The sequence below is a fragment of the Phocoena sinus genome, chromosome 12 (assembly GCF_008692025.1).
Source record: "Phocoena sinus isolate mPhoSin1 chromosome 12, mPhoSin1.pri, whole genome shotgun sequence".
Taxonomy (NCBI): Eukaryota; Metazoa; Chordata; class Mammalia; order Artiodactyla; family Phocoenidae; genus Phocoena; species Phocoena sinus.
Window position 1 is genome coordinate 28,402,349 of NC_045774.1, and position 26,978 is coordinate 28,429,326.

Here is a 26,978-nt window from a genome sequence, read left to right on the forward strand (position 1 = left end):
CAGTTTGTAGGTATCACGATTAAAAATAGTTTAGCCATCTGCTAACTGACCGGACAATTTTAGTATTGTGAAAGGGTGTGGTAGGAGAGGGAGATACAGGGTCTACGTATAATGTCAGAATGAGGCTCAATGCAGAAACCACCTTGTGACCTCTTAATACTGAAACTTAAGAGTCAGTTCAAAATTAGGAAGAGATTTGGTGGAGGTTAAGCACAGCAGAGTCCTGACAATGGGGGATTTCCCAGAATAGGGTGACAGAAGAATTTCTTTCAGCATTTTAAAATTTCGCTGAATATTTTTTAGAGAAAAAATACGTATAAAGATGTGATTCTGTGAAAATTACCATAATATGTATTTAGTGTGTAATAAATGTTTCTAGGAATCAATTTGAATTAACTAGACTTTTATATTTTACTCTTTCATTAGGAAAATCAATAGATTCCCAGTCATCTCGAAGTGAATCTGAAATTGTGCCAAAAGTTGCTAAAATGACTGTATCTGGAAAGAAGCAAACTATGGGATTTGAAGTGCCTGGGTAAGGTTTTTAACCCCTCCCCCCTTTTTTGAAATTAGTATTGTCTCCTTGTTAGACTGTAGGAAAGAGAATCTATTTCAATTTTGCATAATATAATCATTGAAGTATAATGGGTCCTCAGTATGGCATAGTACAAAGAAAAGGGTATGAGAAATTAAGCTTGATTCTAGACTTACCTATGTATATTAACCTACCTCACTGTCAGTTTCCTTATACAAATTAAATATAGCTACTTTAACGTTAAAAACCTATGATTTTGTGAAATCTAGCACTGTGAGGTAGGGAATCCTTTGCCACTAGATGGTGTAAGTAAGCAGTGTTTGGAAATTAAATGTAGTTGGTGAATCAAGGAATCATTAATTAAAATTTTTTTACTATTATCTTTAAACTCTTTTAGATTTTCATACTGAATAAAATGGATCAGTATAACAAAGACAAAATATAAAATAAAACTTACCTAGAATTGCAAATATCTAGTGAGAAATGATAATAAGTCATACTTTAGTAGCACTCATTTATTCTTTCTTTTCACAGTCTTTAGGATTCTCTCAGGAGTTTTTATAGACAAGGGAAGTGGGTTGCTTGAGACATAACAGCACAGTTTAAAGACATTAACTTTAATTTTTTTTTTTTTTTGGCCACACCATGCAGCATGTGGGATCTTAGTTCCCCTAAAGACATTAACTTTAAACTTCTTTAAAAGTTTTCAGGTTTTTCAATCATTTCATAAATCTATTATTTATAAATTATATATATTTTGTCTATCAGACATGAAACACTATTATCAAATATAAACGATAGAGGATTTTTTTTCCCCAATTTCAGGAAATACAAACTCAGTAGCCATTTTTTTCTCCCTTACAACATTCTTTTATGTAAATTAATAGAAGTATCCATGAGTCTTGGTTGGGAAGAATGTTAATGATTACCTAGTTCATTTTTTTGGTTTTATTTTATAGAAGCAAGACTTTATTCATTAGATTTCAAATTTAGTGAGGGAAAGAAGTCCATATCTAGGACATAGTAGGCATTCAGTATATGTTAGTTAAATGGATGAATGAAAAAGTTAATTTTTAATTTGAGTAACTTTAGCTCGTTAAAATAATTCTGAATCCTGATTCAGTAACAAAAAGCTCAATGTATGTCTTTTCTCTCTGAATGAAGGTTGGGTTGTAAGAATCATAAGTACCTTTTTTATTCTCATGTCTTGAGTGCCATTTAATCCTATTATGGAATTATTTTCATTGAGAGAGGAAAAAATAAATAGAATACACAATTCCTTGTTCTAAGGCTTTTATAATCTTATGCAGAAGGTTTAGAAAGCAACATGCAGATGAGCATAGTACAAAGAAAAGGGAATGAGAAAATAGGCTTGATTCTAGACTTGTCTATGTATATTAATCTATATATTAGAAGTAAATGCATAGTTATCTATGTGAATATTTATAAAAATAATGGGTAATAACTGATCAAGAAAAAATAAATAGTAAATATAAGTAAATAATTCTTAGAAACCCACCTCTATGCTTTACAAGTATAATGCAAGCGTTTCAAAATCTTACAAGACTATATGCTTCATGAGGACAGGGACCATTAATGTTCATCATCATATTCCTTTCGTAGAATAGTTGTTTAAATATTTATTGATCGGAGTCCTTGGAGAAATACATTTTATTTTAAAAATAAACCTGGAAATAGTATAAAGGTAAAAAGCAGCCTGTGAGCCAATATTTTGATGTGGCCCTGTGGGAGATGTCATCAGAATGTGAAAGGTCTGCAAGTACAAATGGAGATACTCAGAATGCATATAGTTGCTCAAGGAACAAGCTATATTTACTTCAAATACTTTTATAGGATTTTGGGGGGACATTTATAGTAGGGTTAATACTTAGGCTGTTGTTTTGATTTGGTCTCAAGAAAGCACAGAGAAACATAAACACTTTTGAGTCAAGATTTCAGCATCATAGATTTCTACATAGTGTGATTCCCAGTGGCAGCTTATAAAGAAAGGATAATGCATTTCTTAGAAGAAACTGAAACAGCAAACTTTTTCTTCACTAATAGTAAAGATAGTAAATATTTCTCTAGAAAGTGCAGTAAGTAAAAATCGTTAGAACCTTGCATAGAGAACAAATAACTCTGTGCTTAACCTCTTCAATCTAAATTATTAGCTTTCCAGTATCATTTAAATAACTCAAAGAAAGATTAAGCCTCCAGATTCATGTAGAAATACTCCCACTCTTGGAAAGATGGTTTTAAAAAAAACAGACCGGTCACTTTAAAATAGTAGATAAGGTTACAAAATTATATCAGAAAGCACCTGAAAAAATATTCAACCAACCTATACTTTCTTTTGTACCAGTCAGTAATTATAATCCTGAACCCAGAATGGTCATTTTTAGACCTCATCTTTGAGATTTTTCAAAATCTTAAAACATTAGCTTTTACTTCATATTACGCAGGAGTTTTTACTAAGTACAGACTTTCGTCGATGCTTTTCTAATTACTTTGACCCTTTTCTCTAACACTGTACAGTTTAGTGAACTAATTTGCAGTTTGCCTAAAATTTACTTGAAGGGAATGTTATTATGAAAGTGAAAGAAAAGCAAACCTTTCATGTTACTGAATTGTAAATGAAATAATCGAGTCAGGCCATGTTTTGTGACGCTCTTCCTATCCTGAGCAGGGCTGCCTGGATGGGTGGATGAGCTGAGTTGCAGGCCTCAACCCACTGTGTCAGCCATAGCTGTTCTGCTTTTATCTGTTTTCCATGTTGGAGTTAGCGTGAGCTTTCCTTTGAAGAAAAGCCTCTGTCACTGAAAACAGAAAGATTTGCAGCCAGAGATTGTGATTTCTCTCAGGTCTGATCAGAACCAGATTCTGTGACGTGACTAGTCATTCTGGTTGAATACTTTCATTGTAATTTGTAGGGTTTTTTTTTACTCCCCTAAATGCAGAGTTATCATGTTTTTGTTTTAGAGAACTAGCTGTGGTCATTCAAATAAATGTTTGCAAATTATATTTTAAATTTGATTTACTTAACTTGGTTGGACTCTTAAAAAAAAGAATGGGAACATTTTCCACATACTGATATTTTTTCCCTGTAGTTTGAGATGAAGCTAATCTGTCTAAGCAGTGTTTAAACAGTGAACACCAAAGTTGGTTAGTGGAGATTTGCAAAACCAAAATAAAATGGGAATGAATATGAGGCTTTTAATGAAGTTGCAAATATAACGAATGTGATTTTTTCCTGAGGCATAGGAGGAAGGGTCAGTGTTGAGCATGTAAAAACACCCTGAGGGGGAACAATGAATCTGTTTTTGTTATTGTGGGCAAGAAGAAAATATTGACAGATTTACTGTTCGTATACATTTCCATTAGCTGCAATCCTTAAGTTATTTTTGTAAACTGCTTTCTGTATGTAATTCTTCTCTGCCAGATCCACATTGAGTCACATATAATTGGTTTCATTCTTAATAACTTGCAATTTAACCTGTTCTTTGTCCTAATTCTGTGTCGTTGAAGGAAAGGTAAGACAAATCGTAGTCTGGTTGATTAGATTACATCCTTTATAGCTATCCGTGGCATAGCACTGTTATAGTTTCTATGGAGGATAGTCCAAGAACTATCGAAGAAATAAGATCAGTGTTTACTTTTGGAGGCAATGTCATTGTCAAGGAGGAAATAAGTTAAGCTAGATGGTATTGCTTCTACTTTACATATCTGAGTTCCTCAATAGACTGTAAGCTTTTGGGATCAGTTGATAACTTTTTCATTTCTTTATCTTTTCTTCTCAACATCAGTGCTAGTATATGTTAATATAGTTTTTAGTGAATCAAGTGTTTGTTGAATTAATGAATTAAAACTCTTTTGCCAAAAGTAATAAGAAAATGTACACATTTAGCAATATCTCCCTTAAGGATAGTGTTTGAGCAAAAAAAATTGTAAGTTTCTGTCTGGTTGGAGGAATGAGTTAGGGATAAAACTGATAAAGCTATTTTTTTAGTACTGATTTATCTCCAGGAACACAATGCCAATTTTTGCAAAATATCTCCTTTATGCCATCTGTTTTGATAGGATTGTATAGCTAAGCTATGGGCTTACACATTGAATTTCAGTTATTTTATGGGATATTTTCTTCTTATCTTAGTTTTTGGTCGTCTGTTTTTCTCTTGGGATCTTCCATGTATGTATTTGTGTGGTTTGGGTCTAGCTACTTATCATTTCCACCTTAACAGACTCTAGCCACTTAGTGAAGTTCATTTTTTGGTCTGTAAGTGTAAGGAATATGAAGAGACAAATTCTCTGCTCTTCTGACATTATAGGATGTCAGTCGAATTGTTTTAAGCACTTTATTCCTATCTATGCTTTCTGTAGAGTAACTGCTGAAGAAAATGGTCATATTTTCCACACACCTCAAAAAGGACATTCTAGTGAAGATACCGGCCTTGTTTCTTCTGATGTACTTGAGACCGCTTCTAAATCAGCCCTTCCATCCCACACCATTCAAGCATCAGAAGAGCAGAGTTCAACACCGACACCAGTGAAAAAGTCTAGCAAGCTGAGGCAACAAATAGATATCAAAGCAGAGCTGGAAAAGCGGCAAGGAGGGAAGCAACTCCTCAACCTAGTGGTCATTGGTAATGCCCTTTGTTCCTCTGGATTGTCAGTCAACTGCTTAAGCCCAGTAACTTTCTAGTGGCAGCATGGAAACTCATACCACTCTGCATTTCTCTGTGGGTGTAAATAAACATGAAGCAAGGAGGCATTGCATCATAATGTCAAGTTTCCAAGGTCACTCTGGGTGAAATAATGCCAAGTTACTAAAGAGGTCATTAGACTTGGTTGTGGCATTTTCATTTTATGAACATTTGAAAATTGCCTGTCTCATTGATAATCTTAATTTCCAGAAATAAAGGAAAATTTCCCCGCTTTAAAGAGACATGCTTTTTTCCCTCCATTTAGACATCTTAACTGTTCTTTGATAAAAATTGGTATTTATTACTCTAAACACTGACATGAACTATTGAATTACATATTCCTGCAATGCCTCATTGTGAACAACATCTAGAAAATGTATCTAGTATTAATCCTCAATCAATTTTCCTTAGGTCATGTTGATGCTGGGAAAAGTACTCTGATGGGCCATTTGCTTTATCTTCTGGGTAATGTAAACAAAAGAACTATGCATAAGTATGAACAAGAGTCTAAAAAGGCTGGCAAATCTTCGTTTGCATATGCATGGGTCTTGGATGAGACTGGCGAAGAAAGGGAAAGGTAGTCACTATATTTCAAACTTTTCATTCTGAAATGGTATATAGTCTTTTAAATAAGTATGTAAATATGTTGAATATGCATGAAACAAAGCATGAAATATTTTAGAGACTATTTTTAGAAAAAAGTTTTCAATTATCAGGGAAATGTTTTTATTGTAGTTTTCATTGTAGTCTACGTACATTTTTTACTCTTCCAAATTCTATGAAAATAGTTTAAAAAATGTGTATTAAAAATTTTTTTTAAAAGCAGAGAAAAAGGCAGTAAAAACCCTTAGCTAATTATTCTGTGGGAGAAGTTTCGGTTGTCACTTCCCTGAGTATATGTCAAATTGTCTTGATTTTGAATGAAAATTATGAGTAAGACTCTTAATTTAAAATTAATATATATAATGTTAATATACATAAGATTATTATATCAGGTTATAAAGGAAAGGTAACTTTTTGTAGTAAACTGTCTTCTGTCTAGAATCAAAATGACCGGTAAATTCAAATTACCAGGCTTAATTCATCTTTATACTTTCTGTACTATGCTTTTATGAGACAGACTCAACAAACAAGTAATTAAACCTGTCTCCTACCAAGTAGATCTAATCCATTTGATTACTTCTGTATGTGTTACTGTGTTCAATGCTAACTTTGGTGAGATTTTAGGAGAATATAGATATTTATATACCTCTGGCCAAAGTATTTCTTTTGAAGTCTTTTTAGATATTTCATGTTAGAACTGGTAGGGATGGGGAAGCCAATGGCACCTTTGTCAGGAAAGAAAGAGGACACTTATAATTAAGTGAAATGGCAAATATACCTACTGTCTCAAAATAATAAAGACTGAAGCCCTCTGAAAATCCTGAATCAACAAAGAAGTTACTCTGTTCTCTGATGTCTTCATTCTGAATATGATTAGAGAACATATTTGGATTTTCATACTTTTTAAAAGTATGTTTATTTTCTTGGAGTATTGATATAAGATAATTCTCAATAAAGCAGGTCACAATATTCCTTAGCTCTTCTGGTAAATAGAATTTTATATCATAGTGGTTTGAGTTTTGTTTTGTTTTTTTCTTGTAGGTGTCTTTCTTATTCTTCATAGTATCACAAGCTTGTTTTACAACCTAGTAAGAAAAAATAGTTGGACAGTTACACATTTTGGGAAAATGAATATTGGAAAACAGAATTTTGTATGATATCAGTATTAGAAGACTAAATTTCCACCTATCAGCTTATTAAGCAGATTATTGATATATGGCTTTTTAGTTTTTTTGTACCATCTATTAAGTAGGTAAAGAGATTGAGGACAGTATAATTAAGTTAGAATGGCTTTGTTTGAATTTACTTCATGTGTGAGTTGAGCAGGCAAGTAAGCTAATAATCTATCTCTTTCCTAGAATAATTAATAATTTTAGTGTTTTTTTAACAATAAATCTGCTAGTTGGCTGTCATATTTTTGCTGCTGGTAGTTTTCTATTGCTCAGCATGCTACAATTTTTAGAATATTCCTTTATTCTGTAGGTAGCAGAAGCTTCCATATACATCATGGGAGTTTTAATTCACCACTATATATTCCTTAGTAGCATTTCAAAAATACAGTGAATTGCTTATCCTACCATGTTAAATATTTATAAATCCTCTGTTCTGCTCATGTGTTGGACAGAAATTAGTAGCCTGAGTGACATTTTCATATCCTCTCAGTTACAAATGCAGAGCAGAGCTGGGTCAAAAGAGTATGGTCAAAGCAGTCCAGGGAGGAGCTCAGACTCAGTCTTGGTTCATCACTATTCTCAGGCACTTATTTGGGGATTATTAAAGAGAATTAAGTATCATTTTTGCAAACTCAAATGGCCCATGGTTTCGGATTAAACTAGAATAACTTGACTAAGGAGACCCACAGTTACCTGACTGCTAGGGTGAACACATAATTTACCATTATAATTGTTGGGACACTTTGGTAGTAGAAGGGAGTGCTCATTCCTTACTACGGACTATCCTGGGCAAACCAGGATGAATAATTACCTAGTTTATTGCCCATGTGATTTCCCTTTTTAAATTCCTGCAGTCTAGAAAGACTTGCTACTTTTGTAGACCCTCCTGGGCTTTCTTATATCTGAATCTATGTTTTTGTGGCTAAGAAGAGGCGCTGTGTTGGACTCCAAGAGGATGACATGAGATGTAAAACCACTACTGTCCCTGTCTCTCAATTGTTAAAAAATTGTTCATCTCCTTTGATATTTCCTGTTTGCTAAATGTGTAACATACTGACCAGCCTTACAAATGAAAGTTTTATAAGTTTATTTCTATAATTAGTGAAGCATAAATGTAAGAAAATGAGGAAAGGTACATCCTGATAGTGGTCATTCTTCATTTTTATCTTTTCTCATCTGCAATATTTATTGTTTCCCACTCCAGATATGTCCCTATATATCTTTCTTTGTACACAATCTGTACTGCTTCTTACTGAAAAAAAAAAAAAAGGAAATGGGAAGCATCAGTCATTTTGATTACGCTCTTGTTGTATCCAAACCTTGTTTTAAAGCCATACCAGTGTAATTCTATTACAGCAGAAATTCCAGATAGCCTAATTATTCAAAATAATAGACTATATAATAGAATTCCCATTATTACTTAAGAATTTAGACTGTCATTTCACCTATATTATTAAATAATCCATAACACTGATTATTTCTATGGTGCATTCTAACCATTTTATGTTTTCTTTAAGGGGAGTAACAATGGATGTTGGTATGACAAAGTTTGAGACCAAAACCAAAGTTATTATATTAATGGATGCTCCAGGCCATAAGGATTTCATTCCAAATATGATTACAGGAGCAGCCCAGGTACCAGATATTTTCTTAACCAAAGTACACTGATTGTACATAGAATTTCCTGATGCTGAGGTTATAATGCTAGGATTATAACTTTTAAAATATTAAAATTTTAAATTTTAACTTTTTAAAAAATTTGAAAAAAATAGAGAAATGTATTTTTCATGATCTCTATTGGTACTTTATAAAACCTTTTCTAATTTATTACAAAGAAGCAAATGTATAACAGCTACAAATTTCTTTGTAGTAAAAATAATGGTAAGGGCTCAATGAGGCATAGCTTTATAATTCATTTATTACTAAGTTGGAGTGACTATTTCAACATCTGCCTTTTTACTATGTTTATATTCAAGTCATATATCTTTTTAAAGAGCTAATTTAATGCAGAAATAGTGAAGCTTGGGAGTCTTCCCCCTGTGGTTTATCTGCTTTCTTAAGATTAAAAAACCATTGCAATTTGTACGCTTACATGATTCTTAATGAGGATACTGAAAAAACCAAAGATAATAACTTTAAATAATTAAAACAATGCAAATAGCACTACACATATAGGACATTGATTTCTTCTATAATAGATGACTACTGGAAAATACGGAGAGTTCAGAAGTTTGTGTCACTTGGCAAAAGTGTTCAGTGATTGACCATTTTCTGAGTTCTTCCACCCATTTAAAGGGAATGTTTATCAACAAATGTTATGAGCATGTCAACCTAAAAAAGATGTTATGTGAATAAATTAGAATATATTTGAAGATAAATAAGGAAGTATTTGATTCTATTTAAGGAAGTTGACATATAATTTCAGAATATTAATTGACAGTCCATGGACTGAATGAGATAATGAAGATTGAAAAGTAATAATTATCACGTTGATTGACTACTGAATACAGGCCAGACTCTGTACTAGGTATTTTGCATGCATTTAGTTTAATCTAATCCTTGTAACAATTCTGTGAAATACATATTAGCCCCATTTTAAATTGATATACTTCTCATTGCATTTACCAAAGGGTATATTTTTCTTTGTTTCCTTATGTGTATGTGTGTGTATGTATGTATGTATGTATGTGTGTGTATGTGTATGTATGTGTGTGTATGTGTGTGTATGTATATATGTTTTCATTCAGTGAAAACTTACTGAATGTGCCAAGCACAATGGTAGGCAGTGTGGAGATATGATGGACTACAAAGCACATTTTGATAGTTTAATGGGAGAGGCAAACACCAGAACATACTATGACACTGAAATGTTTTTTAATCCTAGAATCTTAGAGTCCGGAGTAATCATAAAGAACATTTACTCCAAACTCCTGATGGAATTAGGGTAGGAAAGGATTTTAGAGATTATTTAATTGAATCCCATTATAAGACAAATGAAGAAATAGGCTCAAAGATATTAAGTAACGTACCCAGTGTATGAGGTACTGTGGTAGGCTTTTCTGGATACAGAGATACATATAGCACATGTTGCCTCTCCTCAAGGAAATCACAGTGTAGAAAGGTAAGACAATGAAAGGCTAACACAGATGTACTACAAGAAGAATATACACAGTATACATGATGGATGAGGAGAGATCGCTTTTTACCACTTAAAAGGCTTCCTTGAAAATGTGTAGGCATTTAAGCTCCCAAAGACAAGCTGTTGCTTAGAAAGAATAGAGAAATTGCCCAGTAATGTTTTTTGAGATGTTAATAGGAAAGGGGATCAGGAAGGATACTTACTGACTTAGGTATCTTAATACCAGTTCAATGACTTTCAATTTTTAATCTAAAAAAGTACATATAATTTGACAGTTATTAGCAAAACCTGATGAGAAGGAGATTTACAGTCATTGAGCCTAGGATTTGGACGGTCAGGGCTTTAAATAAACTACATTTATACCCCAGTGTTTCTGTGAGGTGAGATAGCTGTCTATTTGCCTGAGGTGTGAGACCTGCTAGTGACTACACATGAGTGAAAGAGCCAATTTTCACATTGATTGCTTTAGTTTGTGCTCTTAACTAAGAATCCTTGATCAAAAGAACTGGATCTCATTGAAGAAATTAGGAGTTTAACATTAGAAGTCATGAAGGATTGGGTATGAATGATGCACTTAAGAGTAGATATAAAGCAGAAGGAATATTTGGGTAAGAATTAAAGGAAAAAGAATAGAAATAATAGTGTAAATTGCCCCCCCCAAAGTAAGTACATGGTACTTCTGATTTAAATTATAAAGTTCTGTTGTATTCCGAACAAAGTATCTGATGAATTCTTTACTTACTTTATGATCATTTCATTTCCTATTATGGTGTGGATTATATGATGACATGTGAAAATCTTTAAAAACTGATAGCAGAAACATAACCCCTTTGCCTGGTTATAATAATTATCATGTAATCAAATATGGGAATTTTTACTTTTTTATGTCATTATTTTTTTGGCACATGCTAGTGCCAAAATTTTAATGCATCTGTGTAATTCCTTTGATTTGCTTTGTGTTTGGTGTCAGGTTGGAGTCTGCCTTTAAAATCTCACCCACACAACTAATTTAATAATCTGTCCTTTGAATTAAAATGCTATGACATTATTTGCTGTTTTGATTGTTATTTTTTTCTTTTTTAGGCAGATGTAGCAGTTTTAGTTGTAGATGCCAGCAGGGGAGAGTTTGAAGCTGGATTTGAGACTGGGGGACAAACACGAGAACATGGCCTCTTGGTTCGTTCTCTGGGAGTGACCCAGCTCGCAGTTGCAGTCAATAAAATGGATCAGGTATTTAAAGGCTTCTTGAAAATTCATTTTCGATGGTAGTTAAGATGATGTTCTGCCGTATTGATGACCTCAGGTGTGACTAGTATACATTTTCTTAGTCCAGTTGTCATATTTTAAAAAATAAATTCATGATGCTAATAGTAAATAAATGAGGTATTAGTAATTTTTAAGCAAGAAGATAAATTCTCACTTTCAGAATTAATTTATAAATCTTAAAGTCATTTTAAGTTATAAAAATGCATATTTATTTTAGTATAAAGAAAACCTGAAATAACCTATATTTCTAACTCCCCCACCCAATTTTTAACTTTTCATTTTGTACTTCCATCCAATTTATTTTTACATGTAAAAATCTTTTTTTAATAATATTGGGTTCTAGTCTGTTTCATTATCTACTGTTTCAAAAAATTGACAATATTCTTGTTCATGTTTCCAAGTAATTAATAATTTTTACGCAAAGAGGCAAAGAGGTAGTTTTTATAGCTTTATTCTAGTGTATTTTAAAGATACACTAACATTTATTCAGACAATCCCCTACTTTTGAATATTTCCAGTTTTGTGTATGTGTGTGTTTAGAAATAGTCTATTCTGTGGAAGTTTCTGGGCCTAAGGATATATATATATATTTTAAGACTTGCTGTACATGATGAAAATACCTTTGAGAAAAGTTCTAGTTATTTACTTCTATATGGTGTGTTCACTTCCCCAAATTCTTATCAACACTGCTGTTATTAAAAGATTGTATTCCAATTTGATATATAAAACATGATTTTTCTTCTTTAAACTTACTCTTCTATGAATGGTCATAATATTTAAATATACTTTGTATATTATCATTTGTATTTTTTCTTTTGGAATTTATGTAGTTTGCTCATTTTTGAAACTTTAAAAAAATCAATTTGTAAGCTTAATTTAAAGATATTACTGTTTCCTTTTGATTTCTCTCATTATGCTTAGGTATTTTCTTACCCTGGGATCAAATTCATATTCACCTAAGTTTTTCTACATAGCTCTTTTATAGTATCATTATTACATATACCTTTTATTTTTTCCCAGTACTTTAGTATGTAAATTTTCAGACATAAAGTTGAAAGAATGTTACAGTAACACCCGTATTATACCTGCTACATAATATTCTACCACTTGCTTTATCTCATTTTTGTCTATCTACCCCTGTATCCATCCATTTATCTATCTTATTTTGACATGAATTTCCATGTAAGTTACAAGTTACAGACAGTGTTGCATTTACTCCTAAATACTATAGCATGGGAATGGTTATCTAGAATTCATATTACATATACATACACTAAGATGTCTGTTTGACTTGGAGGGGGGGTGTCAGTAATTTTATTTTATTTCAGCAGTTGGTCCAGGCACAATTTAATAAGATATTCACTTTTTCTCCCCACATTTGAAGTCACTTTTAGCATATCCAAAAAATTCTATAAACATTGGAGTTTGTTTCCAGCCTTTCTGTTGTAAGAAAATTTACTTTTAGATCATATTAATAGTAAGATCTGACATTGTGAGCTTTAATTTTAATAGATTTCATATTTAATAGATTTTATAATTATATTTTATAGTCTTGACTGTTTATATTTTATTGCAAAAATTTTAATTTTTTATATATAGCATGGTCTGAAGCATAGTTTTAAAAATAAATTGGATCTTTATCAGGTTAATTGGCAACAAGAAAGGTTTCAAGAGATTACTGGAAAACTTGGGCACTTTCTTAAGCAAGCAGGTTTTAAGGTAAGATAATTTTAAATTTATTTGGGTACTTTCCTTAAGTCTCATCTTACTGATATGAGAGAAAAAACTACTTTGCTACTCTTGTTCAGTATTTTAATTCTTTTTGTTTTTATTTCTCCCTGATATTATGTATATCTTACATTCTTTGGATTACTTTATTTGTTTGTTTGTTTGTTTGACTGACCATTTATTGCCATGCCATGCGTGGCATGCAGGATCTTAGTTCCCCAACCAGGGATCCCTGCAGTGGGAGTGCAGAGCCCTAATCGCTGGACTGCCTGGGAATTCCCTGGATTACTTCATTTTAGAAAATTGCATACATTTTATAAATTGGCTTGGATCTAGTATAAGTAGAAGACTTTTTCTCCACCTATTAAATTAGATGTATAGGTTTAGGGAGGTCACAGAGGAATGTGGAAACTAGTAGAGAGAAATTTCTCCAGCAAAAATGTGAAATATGCCTACGTTACTAGGTAAAAATGCTTGAGTGTTTTGGAAACACTCAATGCTTAATGCTTGTAAGTTTCCCTCCCACAAAATCAAGAAAGTTGAAAACTGTTGTATCAGATAACTTCAGGGCAGTAGTCCTCTGATTTCTATTACTTTTTAAAAAGTACAGTGTTGCTTTTGCAAACTTGGTACAGTTATGCTAATAGTGAACCTTTTAATTTTTTAAAAACAATGTTGTATTGAGTTTCATATGTTCCATCTTTTCTATAGGAAAGTGATGTAGCTTTTATCCCTACAAGTGGTCTCAGTGGTGAAAATCTAATCACAAGATCTCAGTCAAGTGAACTTACAAAATGGTATAAAGGACTATGTTTATTAGAACAAATTGGTAAGAATACTGCCATATTAATTTTAATGCATTATGAACTTGATATTAATTATTATTTAGAGTTCTTTATGGGGGACAGTGATATGTGTAAAAAAGCATAGGATTTGTAGTCAGAGGAGCTAGGTCACCAATTTTGAAATTATATGCAATATTTAAACTGATGCTAAATTTTTCTTCTTTAATTAATGCCTGCTCTACCTACCTCACAGACTGTTGTGACATTAATGAGAAAACACATGTGAAAACATTTTATAAACTAGAGTATTATATGAATCACAGTCAATTTGCTGTTAGTATTTATTAAACAATTATTTTCTGAGAGACATGGGAGTATAGTGGACTCATTGGACATGAGTCAAAAATTACTTTAGGGCTTCCCTGGTGGCGCAGTGGTTGAGAGTCCGCCTGCCGATATAGGGGACACGGGTTCGTGCCCCAGTCTGGGAAGATCCCACATGCCGCGGAGCGGCTAGGCCCGTGAGCCATGGCCACTGAGCCTGTGTATCCAGAGCCTGTGCTCCACAATGAGAGAGGCCACAACAGTGAGAGGCCTGCGTACCGCAAAATAAATAAATAAAAATTACTTTAAAATTAAACCTTGCCATTTTACCATTTTTTCCAGATTCCTTCAAGCCTCCTCGAAGATCTGTTGACAAGCCTTTCAGATTATGTGTATCTGATGTTTTCAAAGGTAAGTGTTACCTCTGTTGGCCTACTTCAGTATGGTCCCTGCCTTTCCATTCACTCCTGACCTCTTTTGTTGGACAAAATTATTATGTTGTCTTCAGATTCTGCCTTCTTCATGCCAGTGGTATACAATTCTAGTTACTTAACACCCCTGCCTAGAAGAATCTTCAATTTACTTACCATTTCCCCATCTCATACTCACCTTCCAAGTATAAAAAAACCCTGATCCTTTATCTGTCTAGCCTCATAGTTTTTTTCTCCCGTTAGATTCCTTTAGTTTCTGTATCCTTCAGCTAAACTGGATCATTCAGTATTTCCTAATTACATAGGGTTTTTATTGCCACTATGTCTACCCATGTTGTGCTCTTCTCTCTCTTTACTTGTCCATTTCCTACCCATATATAGCAGTCTGGGTCAGGAAATAGACACCACACATATGTAAAATGGGAAGTTTAATATAAAGGATTATTAATATATTAAAAAGAGTGACTATAAGATACAAGGGCACTATGTGGTACCCTAGGGCTGAGGAAGAGAACCCAAGGAAGGACAAACTCAGAAGAGGTGTTGTAGGAGGTGTTGTATTAAATACCTAAGAATACATCCAGTTTAATGTGTACAAGGCTCTACACAGAAAACTATAAAATGGAAATGGAATAAAAGGTCTTAATAAATAAAAGGATGTAGCTTATTATTCCAATATATAACTTATATATTGGAATAATCAGTATGGTAAAGATGTCAGCTGCTCCCCAAATCTCCATTGTCACAGAGCAGGAAGTAGAGAGTAGATTTGGAACTGAGCAGCAATAAATTGATAATTCTGGGGTGATAATTGAGGTCACCCACACACATACCCTAAGGTGTTGCTCTGTGTTCTCTGTATCCTCTGTCACTGCATTTTTCATGCAGTTTTATAATTGTTCCTGTGCTGTTTATTTCACTTAGATTGTGAACTCCTTGAGGGCAAGTACTGTCACTTCTATATCCATATTTGCAAGACCTAGCTCAGTGCCTGGCATATAAAACATACTTAATAAACGTTGTTTAATAAATGAATAAATGAAGGTGCTTCACAAAAATCATTCAGTGAAATTGGAATTCATTATTATCATTTTCCAGCATTCTAGTAGAAGAGGAAGTATGGTAATTCTTTTCAAAATGCTTATTATCTATTTAAAATATAAGAGGTGCTTAATTTTCTTTTTGATTAATAGGGTTTGCTGACTCTACTTGTTTACCTCTTCTTTCTTCAGGCAGCTTCCTGGCTTCTGCCTGCATTGCTTGCCTCAATCTCAGTTCCCACTGAGATTATCAAATGAACTCTTGGTTGCCAACGTCAGTACACATTTTTCAGTTCTATCTTACTTCCATCTTACTTGAATTTGGCATTACTTCTGAGGCTTGTAGCCACATCCACCTTGAAACTTTTCCCCCTTGGTTTCTGTGACCGACTTTCTCCTGCTCTTCTGTTCCTTTCACCTCTCTGTATCCTCTCTGTGGGCTCCTCTTTCTCTGTCCCTTGACTCGTGTTCTGTCACTTCAGTCCTCTTCTTATTCTGCATGCTCCCTTTGGACCGATATCCATGATTTCATCTATCTCCTGCATCTTGATGCTTCCCAAATCTCCAACCCAGACCTGTTCTCACTCTGCAGATACATCTGCTAACTGCTGCTGGGCATCTCCACAGGGAGTGTGCTCCCAAGGTACCATTCTCATGGGTTTGGTGTGATTGGTGCCCCCTTGAATGCATCTTCTCCATCTGTATGTCTTGCAGATACTTCAAATTCACCAAGGCTAAAATGGATCTTGTTCTTTAATTTTCTATCTCACAGTTAATGCACATCCCAGATTTTTCTGTTTTTGCGATTATCCCCCATTTACCTTATCACCTTAAATCTGTCATACCTTATTCTCAAATTCTTGAGTTTCTTCCCTTTCTGTAGTCCATGTATGCATTTCAATCAACCTCCCCATCTCTCTGACACAGAAACACCATCATGTCACTTTTCCATTCACAATTCTTTTCTGGTTTCCCATTACTTAACTGAGGATGAAATTCAAGCCCTAAGTGTGATTTATGAGGCCCCGTTATTATTTGTCCCATGTCTACCTCTTTTGCCTCCTGTCTTGCCCTTTCCCTCATTATTCCAAATGGTCCCCATATAAATTCCATATAAATGACACATGGGTCTTAGCACGTCCCACATTTGGTTATGACTGTGCCTTTGCACATGCACACAAACGATCTGGTAAACTCCTGTTCCTCCTTCTAAGTGCCTCGCTAAAGTGTAGTCCTTCTTCTAAGTGCCTCGCTAAAGTGTAGTCATTCTCCATCATCATGGATTCTTTGATGAACCTTGTTTTTTTTCCATTGCACGTTATAAATAACATTTGTCTCAGGACAATGTAATTGTTTTTGCCTTTCTCTTCACTAGTGTAAACTCCTTGTAGGTAGGGACTTATATTTTCATCTCTTTATTCCCAGAGTTTAGCACTGTGCCTGGTACTTAGTAAGTATTCAATAAATTTCATTTCAGTAAAATTGAAAAAGGAATGAATTCCCACTTTTTCTAATATAAATATTTTTATTTATAAGAAAATCAAGAGTAGAATGTGGTGTGTCATATTTAGTAGATATATTAAAAATTCTGAAATGATCATTGCTTAATGTTCATTGAACTACTAGTTTTATATAACTACTAGGAAACTTAGTATAGCTAGCAGTATTAAACATAGATGATATTGTTATGTGAACCATTATAAAATTTTGGCATGTTTTGTAGACCAAGGATCTGGATTTTGTGTAACTGGTAAAATTGAAGCTGGTTATATCCAAACTGGTGACCGACTACTAGCAATGCCTCCTAATGAAACTTGTACTGCAAAAGGTATTCCTCTGCAAGATTCTTTTGTTAAATAACCCTTAAGTTGAGACAGCAGGTTTTTAAAAGTAGTTTAGTTATTAACTCCAGAGTAAATAACCTCTTACTGAAATTGTAACTGACTGTCAAAATGATACTAACTGTTGAAGATAAAAATGTGAAAACATTAAACGATTTTTTTCTGTTGTGACTATGTGTGTATAAATGTACATATAACATTCTAACTGTGGTAGCATTTTTTTTCTTTTTTTTGACATTGATTCAAGAAGCCTGGCTAGGATTGACCCAGATGTATAGACACCTGTCAGATACATTTAAAATAGTATTCAGTAGCAGAAATTAAGTCTGACCCCATCCTGGCACTAAATAGTCAGTGGCAAAGCAGAGTGCTACAGTCTGTTGTTTTGAAATGTGTATTTCAGAATTACTATAAGTTAACAACCTAGATCATGTTTATACCAAAAGAAATTTTTCACAGGAAAACTTAAGAAAATAAGATGCAAATGGAGAGAATCCTAATGCTGAAAAGAGAAATTGAGCTAGTTTTAAGTGCTGCAATTATTGCTTTTGCATGTATATGACCTTTCATAATAGCTTATAACTGTTTCTATCTTCTGATCATTTGACCTTACCTGTATACATGTTCTTCTTTTTTGAATTCTGCTTAAAAGTTTATAATTCTGCACTTACCTTATTCTAGCTTCCAACTAAACTTCTGACTTCAACATAAAACTGAAGATCTGTTTTATACTATAAAGTAAACTTGCAAACAAAAGGTCTGTGGAAAATGATTCTTTTTTAAAAAGTGTATATTATTTTTATCAAACAAAATTTTCTTGATCTCTAAGCAAGTAGAAAGAAAAAGGTTAAATGGAAATAACTTTGGCTTTCATTCCCTTATTCATCTTTAAATTTAGCTTAAATTATCTCTGCTGTTGTTTCTTAAAGTGATCAAGAGCTGCAATACTATTGAAATACTAATTTCTTTATATGTTAAAGACCTTTTTGAGAATAGGAAATTTTTTTTTAATATAATCAGGCATGAATTAAAACCATGATCCTAAACCATGGTCATAGACCTTACAGATTGGCTCCTTTGTGAGCTCCAAAATCATAATTTGGTCACTTCTGAAAGTTCTACATTCTTTCCCTCTTTCTTTCCTGTCCCTACCCTACCAGAAAAACTCCAACCACTTATCTTTAACCTAGTGGTTCTTAAAGGGAAGCCATATGAGAAGCACTGCTTCACTCCTTGAGAGCCACCCTTCTAACCCAACTTGGAGATTCTCAGTCCTCAATTTCTCACCCTAATGCTTTTGATTGATTTATTTGATTTTTTAATGCACGCTTCTGTCTGAACACTTTAGGTGCTACTCTGGCTCACTAACCAGTAGTGTCCTAAAAAAGAGAACTGACTAAATCTGCTACCAACAAATGGAAATTCGAAATTACATTTTCACTTTATTAACATATAAGTTCATAGAGTGTTAAAAAAGAACTTCTTTCTCCAGTGAAGAAAGTGCTTGAGAAGATAAATATCACATGTAGGACAGTGTAACATGTTTGGGGGAAGGAAGTCAGATTATATATTATCTTCAGAAAATTTTATATTGTTAATTGAACTTCTGGTATGAAAGCTCTTAAATCCTAAGCTAAAGGCAATCTCTAGTCTATGTAAGTAGCTAGCTCCTGACTTGAATTCCACATTTCATACCAAAACTCAGATATGGTCATTTTAAATTTACATGTAAAAACTAAATGTAATTAGTTGAAAATTTGACAAACATTTTAAAATATCATAATTGTTAACGTTTTTAGAGTCAGGAACCTCTTTGACACCTTGATGAAAGTATGGCCCCTCTTCTCAGATTAATGCAGATGTGCAGCTACATGAAACTTTGAATAAAACTTTAGGTTGTCTCAGAGCCCTTAAAGTTCTCCTTGAACTCCCAAAGAGTCTTAGAGAAACTCAAGAGTATGCTATATGGAAAAAATAAGTATTTTCAGGAGGAGATGGGTGAATTGTAATTTACTAAAAACTTGTCAATCGAGAACTGTTCCCCAGTGGTTGGTCTACATACTGTCTTCATTGTTAAGACTCAAGTTCCTATAAAAAGGAACTTACCCCACAGAATCAGAAAATATGAGAAACCTTTTAAAAGCCTTTATTCAAATACCTGAGTTTTATTGCCCTTTGCAATTATACTCTAGGATTTTCCCTAGGTAATAAAGGTAGCAATAGCTGGGATCATTTTTAAATTAAATTTTCTTACACTATTAATCTCCTCCTTTTCATAAAACTATTTATCATTGTGCATCTGTCTCTCTGGGAAGCAGTTCTTTTGAGCCATGAATAATGAAGGGGCGTGCCGAGGGTACCATCTGACTGAGTACCGATGCCCTGTGGGTTACTCAGAGATTGTTTACGTCGTTGTCTAATTAGAGCAAAGCTTAAATACTACTAGACATCTTCCCCAGTCTCATCTATTATGTTTGGAAATAACTGGGACTGTACTATTATGCCTGTATCCATTAATAGAAGAGAAGTATTAGAATGGGGCCTATTTAATGAATATACCAGTCGTATAAATGAGTTTAAAAAATCTTGATTAAGTAAGTAGAAATCAGCCTTTTATGGACAAATACAAGTCACTTTATGTTTAGGGTGGTGGTCCAGAAGAGTCAAGTCTAGAGGAAGTGTGTTTTCCTCAGTGCTTACAGTTAACACTTCTCAATCTCAATCCATTCATATTGAAAATGATGAGTAGTGACTGATGAGGCACAAATCAGCCAAACTCCCTTGGTTGTTATGGTTTGATATTGAGATGTTTCACTGTATGCTTTGGTTCTTACTCATTTCCAGGAATCACTCTGCATGATGAACCTGTCGACTGGGCGGCAGCAGGCGATCATGTTAGTCTTACGTTGGTTGGGATGGATGTCATCAAAATCAAGTGAGTGAGAAAATGAGTTTAAGCGACCATTGTTTTGGATGTAGGACCTCAAAACGCGTAAAATTTGCAATTCACCAGCTCAAATGAAAGAATTGAGTGTTAATTCTGAATCTCATTTGGCCAGAAATAGGCACTTGTGGAAGTGTAAGAATGATAAGCAGAACCTACTAAAATTTAAATTAATACGTGTCAACGTGTGTACCTGACATGTTCTTTGAGGGAAAACAGTAATGTATGAAAATGACATAAGGTTAATAATGGTGTAAAGCCATGCTTTAACCCAAAAGGGACTATTTAGAAAAAGTCCCTAATTTACTGGATTGTTTTACCTTGTTAATGGTTTTAAAGGTTTCCTATTGGATGTGTATTTAATTATCCCCCCAACTACCTGCTCTCCTTTTTTGTTTTTGTTTTGTTGTTGTTACAGTGTTGGCTGCATATTTTGTGGCCCCAAAGAACCCATTAAGGTTTGCACTCGTTTCAGAGCCCGAATCCTCATCTTTAATATTGAAATTCCTATCACTAAAGGATTTCCTGTAAGTTTCAAAATGTTTGTTACTGTTTTTATAAATTCAATGTAACTTTATCCTAAAAAATAGTAACTCTCTTTATAGGTGATGTTGCTATTGTTATTTTCAACTAACATTTGTATTACTCTCATCCAGTAAAACATGAAATTGGAATTTGAAGATCATCTTTATTGTGTTTTTTTTTAAATTTTGATCCTTAAGTCTGGGGATGTTTTTTTCAAAAAGGCATTGAGAAGAAATTTCATAATCAATAGGATACAAACTGATGATAAAAAAATCGTTTAGGGAAAATCGTAGACACTTTTTTGCTGAGTTCCAAATGTTACTTCTTAGATTGGGTCTTTCTGTTTTGTTTTGTTTTTTTTTTTATAATAAGCTTATTTGTAGTTTTTCTGATTATAAAAGTAATACATTGTTATGGAAAATTTTGGAAAACACACAAAAAATAAAAATGATAAGAAAATTCTGGGACACAGCAGTTAAGAATCCTCCTGCCAATGCAGGGGACACGGGTTCGAGCCCTGGTCTGGGAAGATCCCACATGCCATGGAGCAACTAAGTCTGTGTGCCACAACTACTGAGCCTGTGCTCTAGAGCCCTCGAGCCACAACTGCTGAAGCCCGTGCACCCTAGAGCCCGTGCTCTGCAACAAGAGAAGCCACCACAATGAGAAGCCCATGCACCGCAACGGAGAGTAGCCCCCATTCTCCACAAGTAGAGAAAGCACACGCACAGCAAAAGACCCAACACAGCCAAAAATAAATAAATAAATTTAAAAAATCATATTTAACATCTTATTAAAAAACAGAATCTTCTATAATTGTGTAACCTATAATTATCTGTTCTTTACATTTCAGAGTATTTTTTTGTGTACATTGGTATCTATGGGTATATTTTGGGGATGCTTGACCTAGGTAAACGTTAATTACACTGAAGCTGTGAGGTTGGTTTGCAGGTTATCATTGACTAGCACCATTTGAACATGCACATTTATGGGAAGAGGGGGACTTTATACTATATTGTTACTTATCTAGAAAAGATACTACTTGTGAATAGCATGAATTCTTTGTTTTATGTGTAAATTTTTTTTCAGCTATTTGGGGCCGTACTCTGTTTATAGTTTGGTACCTTGCTTTTGCCATTTAACTAATGGACATTTTCCCCATTAGACTTATTTTTCTTTTCTTGATCAGCTTATTATATAGTACAGGTTCTGCATGAGAATCAAAAATGTTTCTCGGTGGAATTAAATGGCTTGCCTTTAAAAATATAAACAGATCATTTTCTCCATTTGATGCATCTTTGAAATAAAAGTAAGGGAGTAATAGTAATTGACCTTTAAACTTTATTTAAATTAGTGATAGTATTTTAAAGATTGGGAATAAATTTATTTAGCACATTTAAATTTATTTTATACCTCTGCACCTTTATTTGAGATAACCATGTGCTTTGCTTATAATTCTTTGTAATTATTTCTATGTAAACTTGATCCTATTAAATTATATTTATAAAATAGTGTTTAAGTATTTTAGTTTTATAATTATATTCCATTTCTCCCATATGCTAAAAAAGGGGAGGGGCAAAAGCTCTGTCCAAAAAAAGTTATTGTTGCAAATACTTCTTTTAAATATTTAAAATTCATGTGTTGATAAGCAAGAAATTGCTATGAACGAATGGCACTCATTCTTAGAAAGCAGTATGTCCAATGGAGAGAAGCTGAAGAGGTTGGTTACTGTGTTTTTACTCATGCGGCAATAATTTTTGCCAATGGAGAGGTAGAGAGGTCAGGAGGTTGGTAGTTACTTTGAATAGTAATACTGTCTTCCTGTGTACTGTAGTTTGTTTTATGAATTAAAAGTTTTTCAGTGCTGCTTTATGAGATTCTACTTGCTTATGTTGATTCACGAATACCACGATGAATTTTGTTTCAGAAAAAAAACATCACGTTTTGCCATTTAATCCACTCTCTGTGGGAAGAAACTTCCACAATTTTTAAAAATTTAACCAAGGAGAGGCTTCCTAAGCAATTAAATTTCACTATTTAGGGACTAGTTCCTTAATACATAAATATTTTTGTTTCCCTTAGCTTATATGGTAAACTGTCTATATATTTAAGAAGAAAAAAAAAGAAGAATGGGTTAGACTTTAACTAAATTCATATTTTGATTTATTGTGATAAAATATTTATAACAGAAAATTTACCATTTTAACCATTTTTAAGTGTACAGTTCAGTGGCCTTCAGTACATTCACCTTGTGCAACCATCACCACCTCCCATCTCCAGAACTTCTTCCTTATCCCAAACTCTGTACCCATTAAACAGTAACTCCCCCTATCACGCTTTCCCCCTGTCCTCTGGTAACCACAGTTCTACTTTGTTTCTCTATGAATTTGCCTATTCTACATCCCTCATATAAGTGAATCGTACAATATTTGTCCTTTTGTGTCTGACTGATTTCACTTAACATAATGTTTTTGAGGTTCATCCATGTTATAACATGTATCAGAATTTCATTTCTTTTTAAAACTGAATAATATTCTATTGTAAGTATTTACCACATTTTATTTATCCATTCATACGTTGATGGATGTTTGGATTGTTTGTCTTTTGGCAGGTGTAAATGATGCTTCTGTGAACACTGGCATACAAGTATCTGATTGAACCCCTGCTTTCACTTCTTCCGAGTATATATCTCAGAGTAGAATTGCTTGATTGTATGGAAATTCTGTGTTTAACTTTTGAGGAACCACTAAACTGTTTTCCACAGCAGCTGCACCATTTTTACATTGCCACCGGCAGTACACGAGGGTTCTAATTTCTCCTCTTCCTTGTTATTTGCCTTTCTTGTGTGTGTGGGTGTTGGGGGGGTGATTTTTTGTTAGTTTGTTTGTTTATAATAGGCATACTGATGAGTGTGAAGGGGTGTATCGTGGTTTTGATTTGCATTTCCCTAATGGCTAGTAATGTTGAGCATCTTTTCATTTCTTTATGTATTTTGGGTTTTAATTCCTTATCAGTGTATGATTTGCAAATATCTTCTTCCATGCTGTGGGTTGTCTTTTTACTCTTAAGTATCCTTTGATGTACAGGAGTTTTACATTTTGATGAAGTCCACTTTATCTACATTTCCTTTTGTTGCCTTTACTTTGGTGTCATATCCAAGAAGTCATTACCAGATTCAACATTAAGAAGATTTCCCACTCTGTTTTCTTCTAAGAGTTTCATAGTTTTAGTCCTTTTGTTTAGGTCTTTGATCCATTTTGAGTTAATTTTTGTATATGGTGTAAGATTCTTTTGCATATAGATATCTAATTTTCCCAGCACCGTTAGTTGAAAAGACTGTTCTCTCCCTATTGAGTGGTCTTGGCACCCTTACTGCTGCTTAACCTATTTGATATTAATTTCCTTACATATAAAACATGAACAGTAATAGCTAATATATAAGGCCATCAGTTAACTTCAGGTTTACCATGTGTTAGGCACCACTTTAAAATAACATTATCGGGTTTTCCTCATTTAGTGATGAGAGACCTGATGCTGGGGATATTGGGGGGAAAACGGTTATTACAGGATTTGCCCCAGATCACACAACTAGAATGTGTAAAGTTAGGATTTGAACTCAGGTCTGCCTGACTTCAAAGCCTGTCTAAACTCCCATATAATATTTTTTTTAAATATTTATTTATTTATTTGGTTTTTCCGGGTCTTAGTTGCTGCATGTGGGCTCCTTAGTTGTGGCATGCGAACTATTAGTTGCTCCACGGCATGTGGGATCTAGTTCCCTGGCCAGGGATCGAACTCGGGCCCCCTGCATTGGGAGCGCGGAGTCTTAGCCACTGCGCCACCAGGGAAGTCCCCCCATATAATATTTTACTCTCATTATCCAGCAGTGAATAAAATTCGTTACTGCTGAATATCATGCGATTCCCCTTCCCTCATTCTTATGGTGAAACAATTCACATTTGTTGAACATCTGCTGTACCAGACACTGTCTCTTCTGTTATTTAGTTCTCATCATAATCCTATAAGGAAGGTTATGTAATTTACTCAAGTTTACACAGTAAGTGGTGGAGGAGAAATTGGAACTGCTTCCCATGCCCTTTTCCCCTAGTGAGTTAAGGGACAGCCTGATTGGAGTGGTGGGACTTAGGGGAAGCAGCTGGAGATCCTGCAACTCCAGGCAGTAGTGCTGAGGCTAACGTGATTCCGTGTGAGTGCCAGAGTAAAAGACCAGAGATGCTGCAGCGAACAGCTTTGTAGTGTTACAATTTTTTGTTTTAGGTGCTGTTACACTACCAAACCATCAGTGAACCTGCCGTTGTTAAACGATTGATTAGCGTCTTAAACAAAAGCACTGGTGAAGTCACAAAGAAAAAGCCTAAGTAAGTGTTTCAATGCATAAATAATAAACACAATTTAAGCACATTCCTTACAGATTAATTCATTTGTGTAATATTTCTCTTTGCGATAAGTGAAGTCTGTTTTTACTTGTTCCAGAAATCAGTTTTTTAAAGGACTGGATGAAAACACAAAAACAAATATTTAAGCTCCTGTTTAGGTAGGAATGCTAGATATAATTTCAGTTATATATGATGGTGATGGGTGTGAATTGTAAATAAAAATGTAAATATAAGTTTATATGTAAGTATCAAGCCCTAGATACTGATGATGTAAAAATGAAGGCATTTAAAAAATCAGTCCTACATTTTTGAAGATGAACTTGAGTTATGCCTAGCCACTTGTCCCAAATTCCAGCTGATTGTTCTTCTTAACTTTCTTGTCACCCCCTCATGGGAATCATGCCCTATGCTAAGAATACCTCAGGAAGAGAGTGAACTAAACACTGTTTTTTTCCCACCTGGAAAGTACTTTTGTTTTCTGCTTGAAATCCACCTGGTGCCTTGGCTGAGGTGGTCACCACATGTTGGTCCCCTCTGCTTGCCATTAATACATAGGTCTAGGTGTGGACAGTTCCCCCTTGGCTGGGATAGGCACGGGATTTTTCAGAGGAGGTGCTTCCTGAGAATCTTGAGTTTCTTACTCTAATTCAACTAAAGGTTGACCACAGTTTGGTTTGGCTGCTTCAGCTTTGGGGTTTTCCTCACTTCAGCCCTATGGGGAATCCCACCCAAAATCCCCTTTTTTTTCAGTCCTGGGGTGTTCCTCCTCATTTGCACCTGTGTAAGAGGCCAAGGTGGTTAGAGGGTTAATTTAGGATTGGCTGCACGTAGAAGAAAGAATCTTCACACTGTTCTAAACCCATGCCTGTTTCTCCGTTAGTTAGAAAAAAGAGGCTACTTCACCTCTGTTTTAAAGATAGTTCTTTATTTTTAACCTGAGTCTTTAGCTTCTAGCCTGAGTGTCTGCCATAATGTCCTGAGAAGTGTGATAGAACTAATGGCTGATGTTTCTTGAGGACCACTATTTTCTAGGCTCTGTCATAAGTGCTTTCACATGGTTTACATTCTCAGCAACCGTATGAAGCAGGTATTATTATGTTTCCCATGTTTCAAATGAGGAAGCTGAGGCTTAAAGAGATTGTATAACACGTTTGAGATCACAAAGCTAGCAAATGGCAGGCCCAGGATTCTAATCTAGTTAGTTGGGTCACATAAATTCTTTTGGCAGGAGGCGGGCTGTTTGACTTGGAAAATTCTCAATCTGACATTGGCTCATCAGATGTAATCCTGAATTTTACCCTCCCTGCTCATGCTGCAGAGTCTAGCTCAATGATGGTAATTCTAGGTTTTAATATATTCTCATGCTAGTTTTTCCTGTCACCGTATTTGTAGCTTTGTCCTTTTATTTTGCACCAACACCATTTGGCCTTTCCCCTTTGTTTCCATTCCTGGCACATTGTAGACTCGATTGCTTTATGTGGGATGGAATCAAGCTTTCTAGAACCAAACTTAATGCAAATTATGAATATATTAGATGTTCTCCTTCCT

At 34.2% G+C, this 26,978-nt stretch overlaps 1 protein-coding gene across 5 annotated transcripts in view; it reads left to right on the forward strand.

Moving 5' to 3' along the window:
* HBS1L (HBS1 like translational GTPase) overlaps positions 1-26,978 on the forward strand; it is an 82,756-nt gene that overhangs the window by 52,081 nt on the left and 3,697 nt on the right. For 4 of the 5 annotated variants that reach the window (XR_004352579.1, XM_032651650.1, XM_032651651.1 and 1 more), the window contains 12 exons: positions 427-535; positions 4,913-5,175; positions 5,647-5,812; positions 8,528-8,645; positions 11,233-11,379; positions 13,060-13,134; positions 13,855-13,972; positions 14,595-14,663; positions 17,447-17,551; positions 20,409-20,499; positions 20,927-21,035; positions 25,312-25,412. Coding sequence is in view for 3 of the 5 variants with exons in the window: in XM_032651650.1 (XP_032507541.1) it covers positions 427-535; positions 4,913-5,175; positions 5,647-5,812; positions 8,528-8,645; positions 11,233-11,379; positions 13,060-13,134; positions 13,855-13,972; positions 14,595-14,663; positions 17,447-17,551; positions 20,409-20,499; positions 20,927-21,035; positions 25,312-25,412 (1,471 nt within the window). In the remaining 2 variants the exon portion in view is untranslated. The remainder of the gene's footprint in view (positions 1-426; positions 536-4,912; positions 5,176-5,646; positions 5,813-8,527; positions 8,646-11,232; positions 11,380-13,059; positions 13,135-13,854; positions 13,973-14,594; positions 14,664-17,446; positions 17,552-20,408; positions 20,500-20,926; positions 21,036-25,311; positions 25,413-26,978) is intronic. The other variant, XR_004352580.1, reaches the window with a different exon arrangement.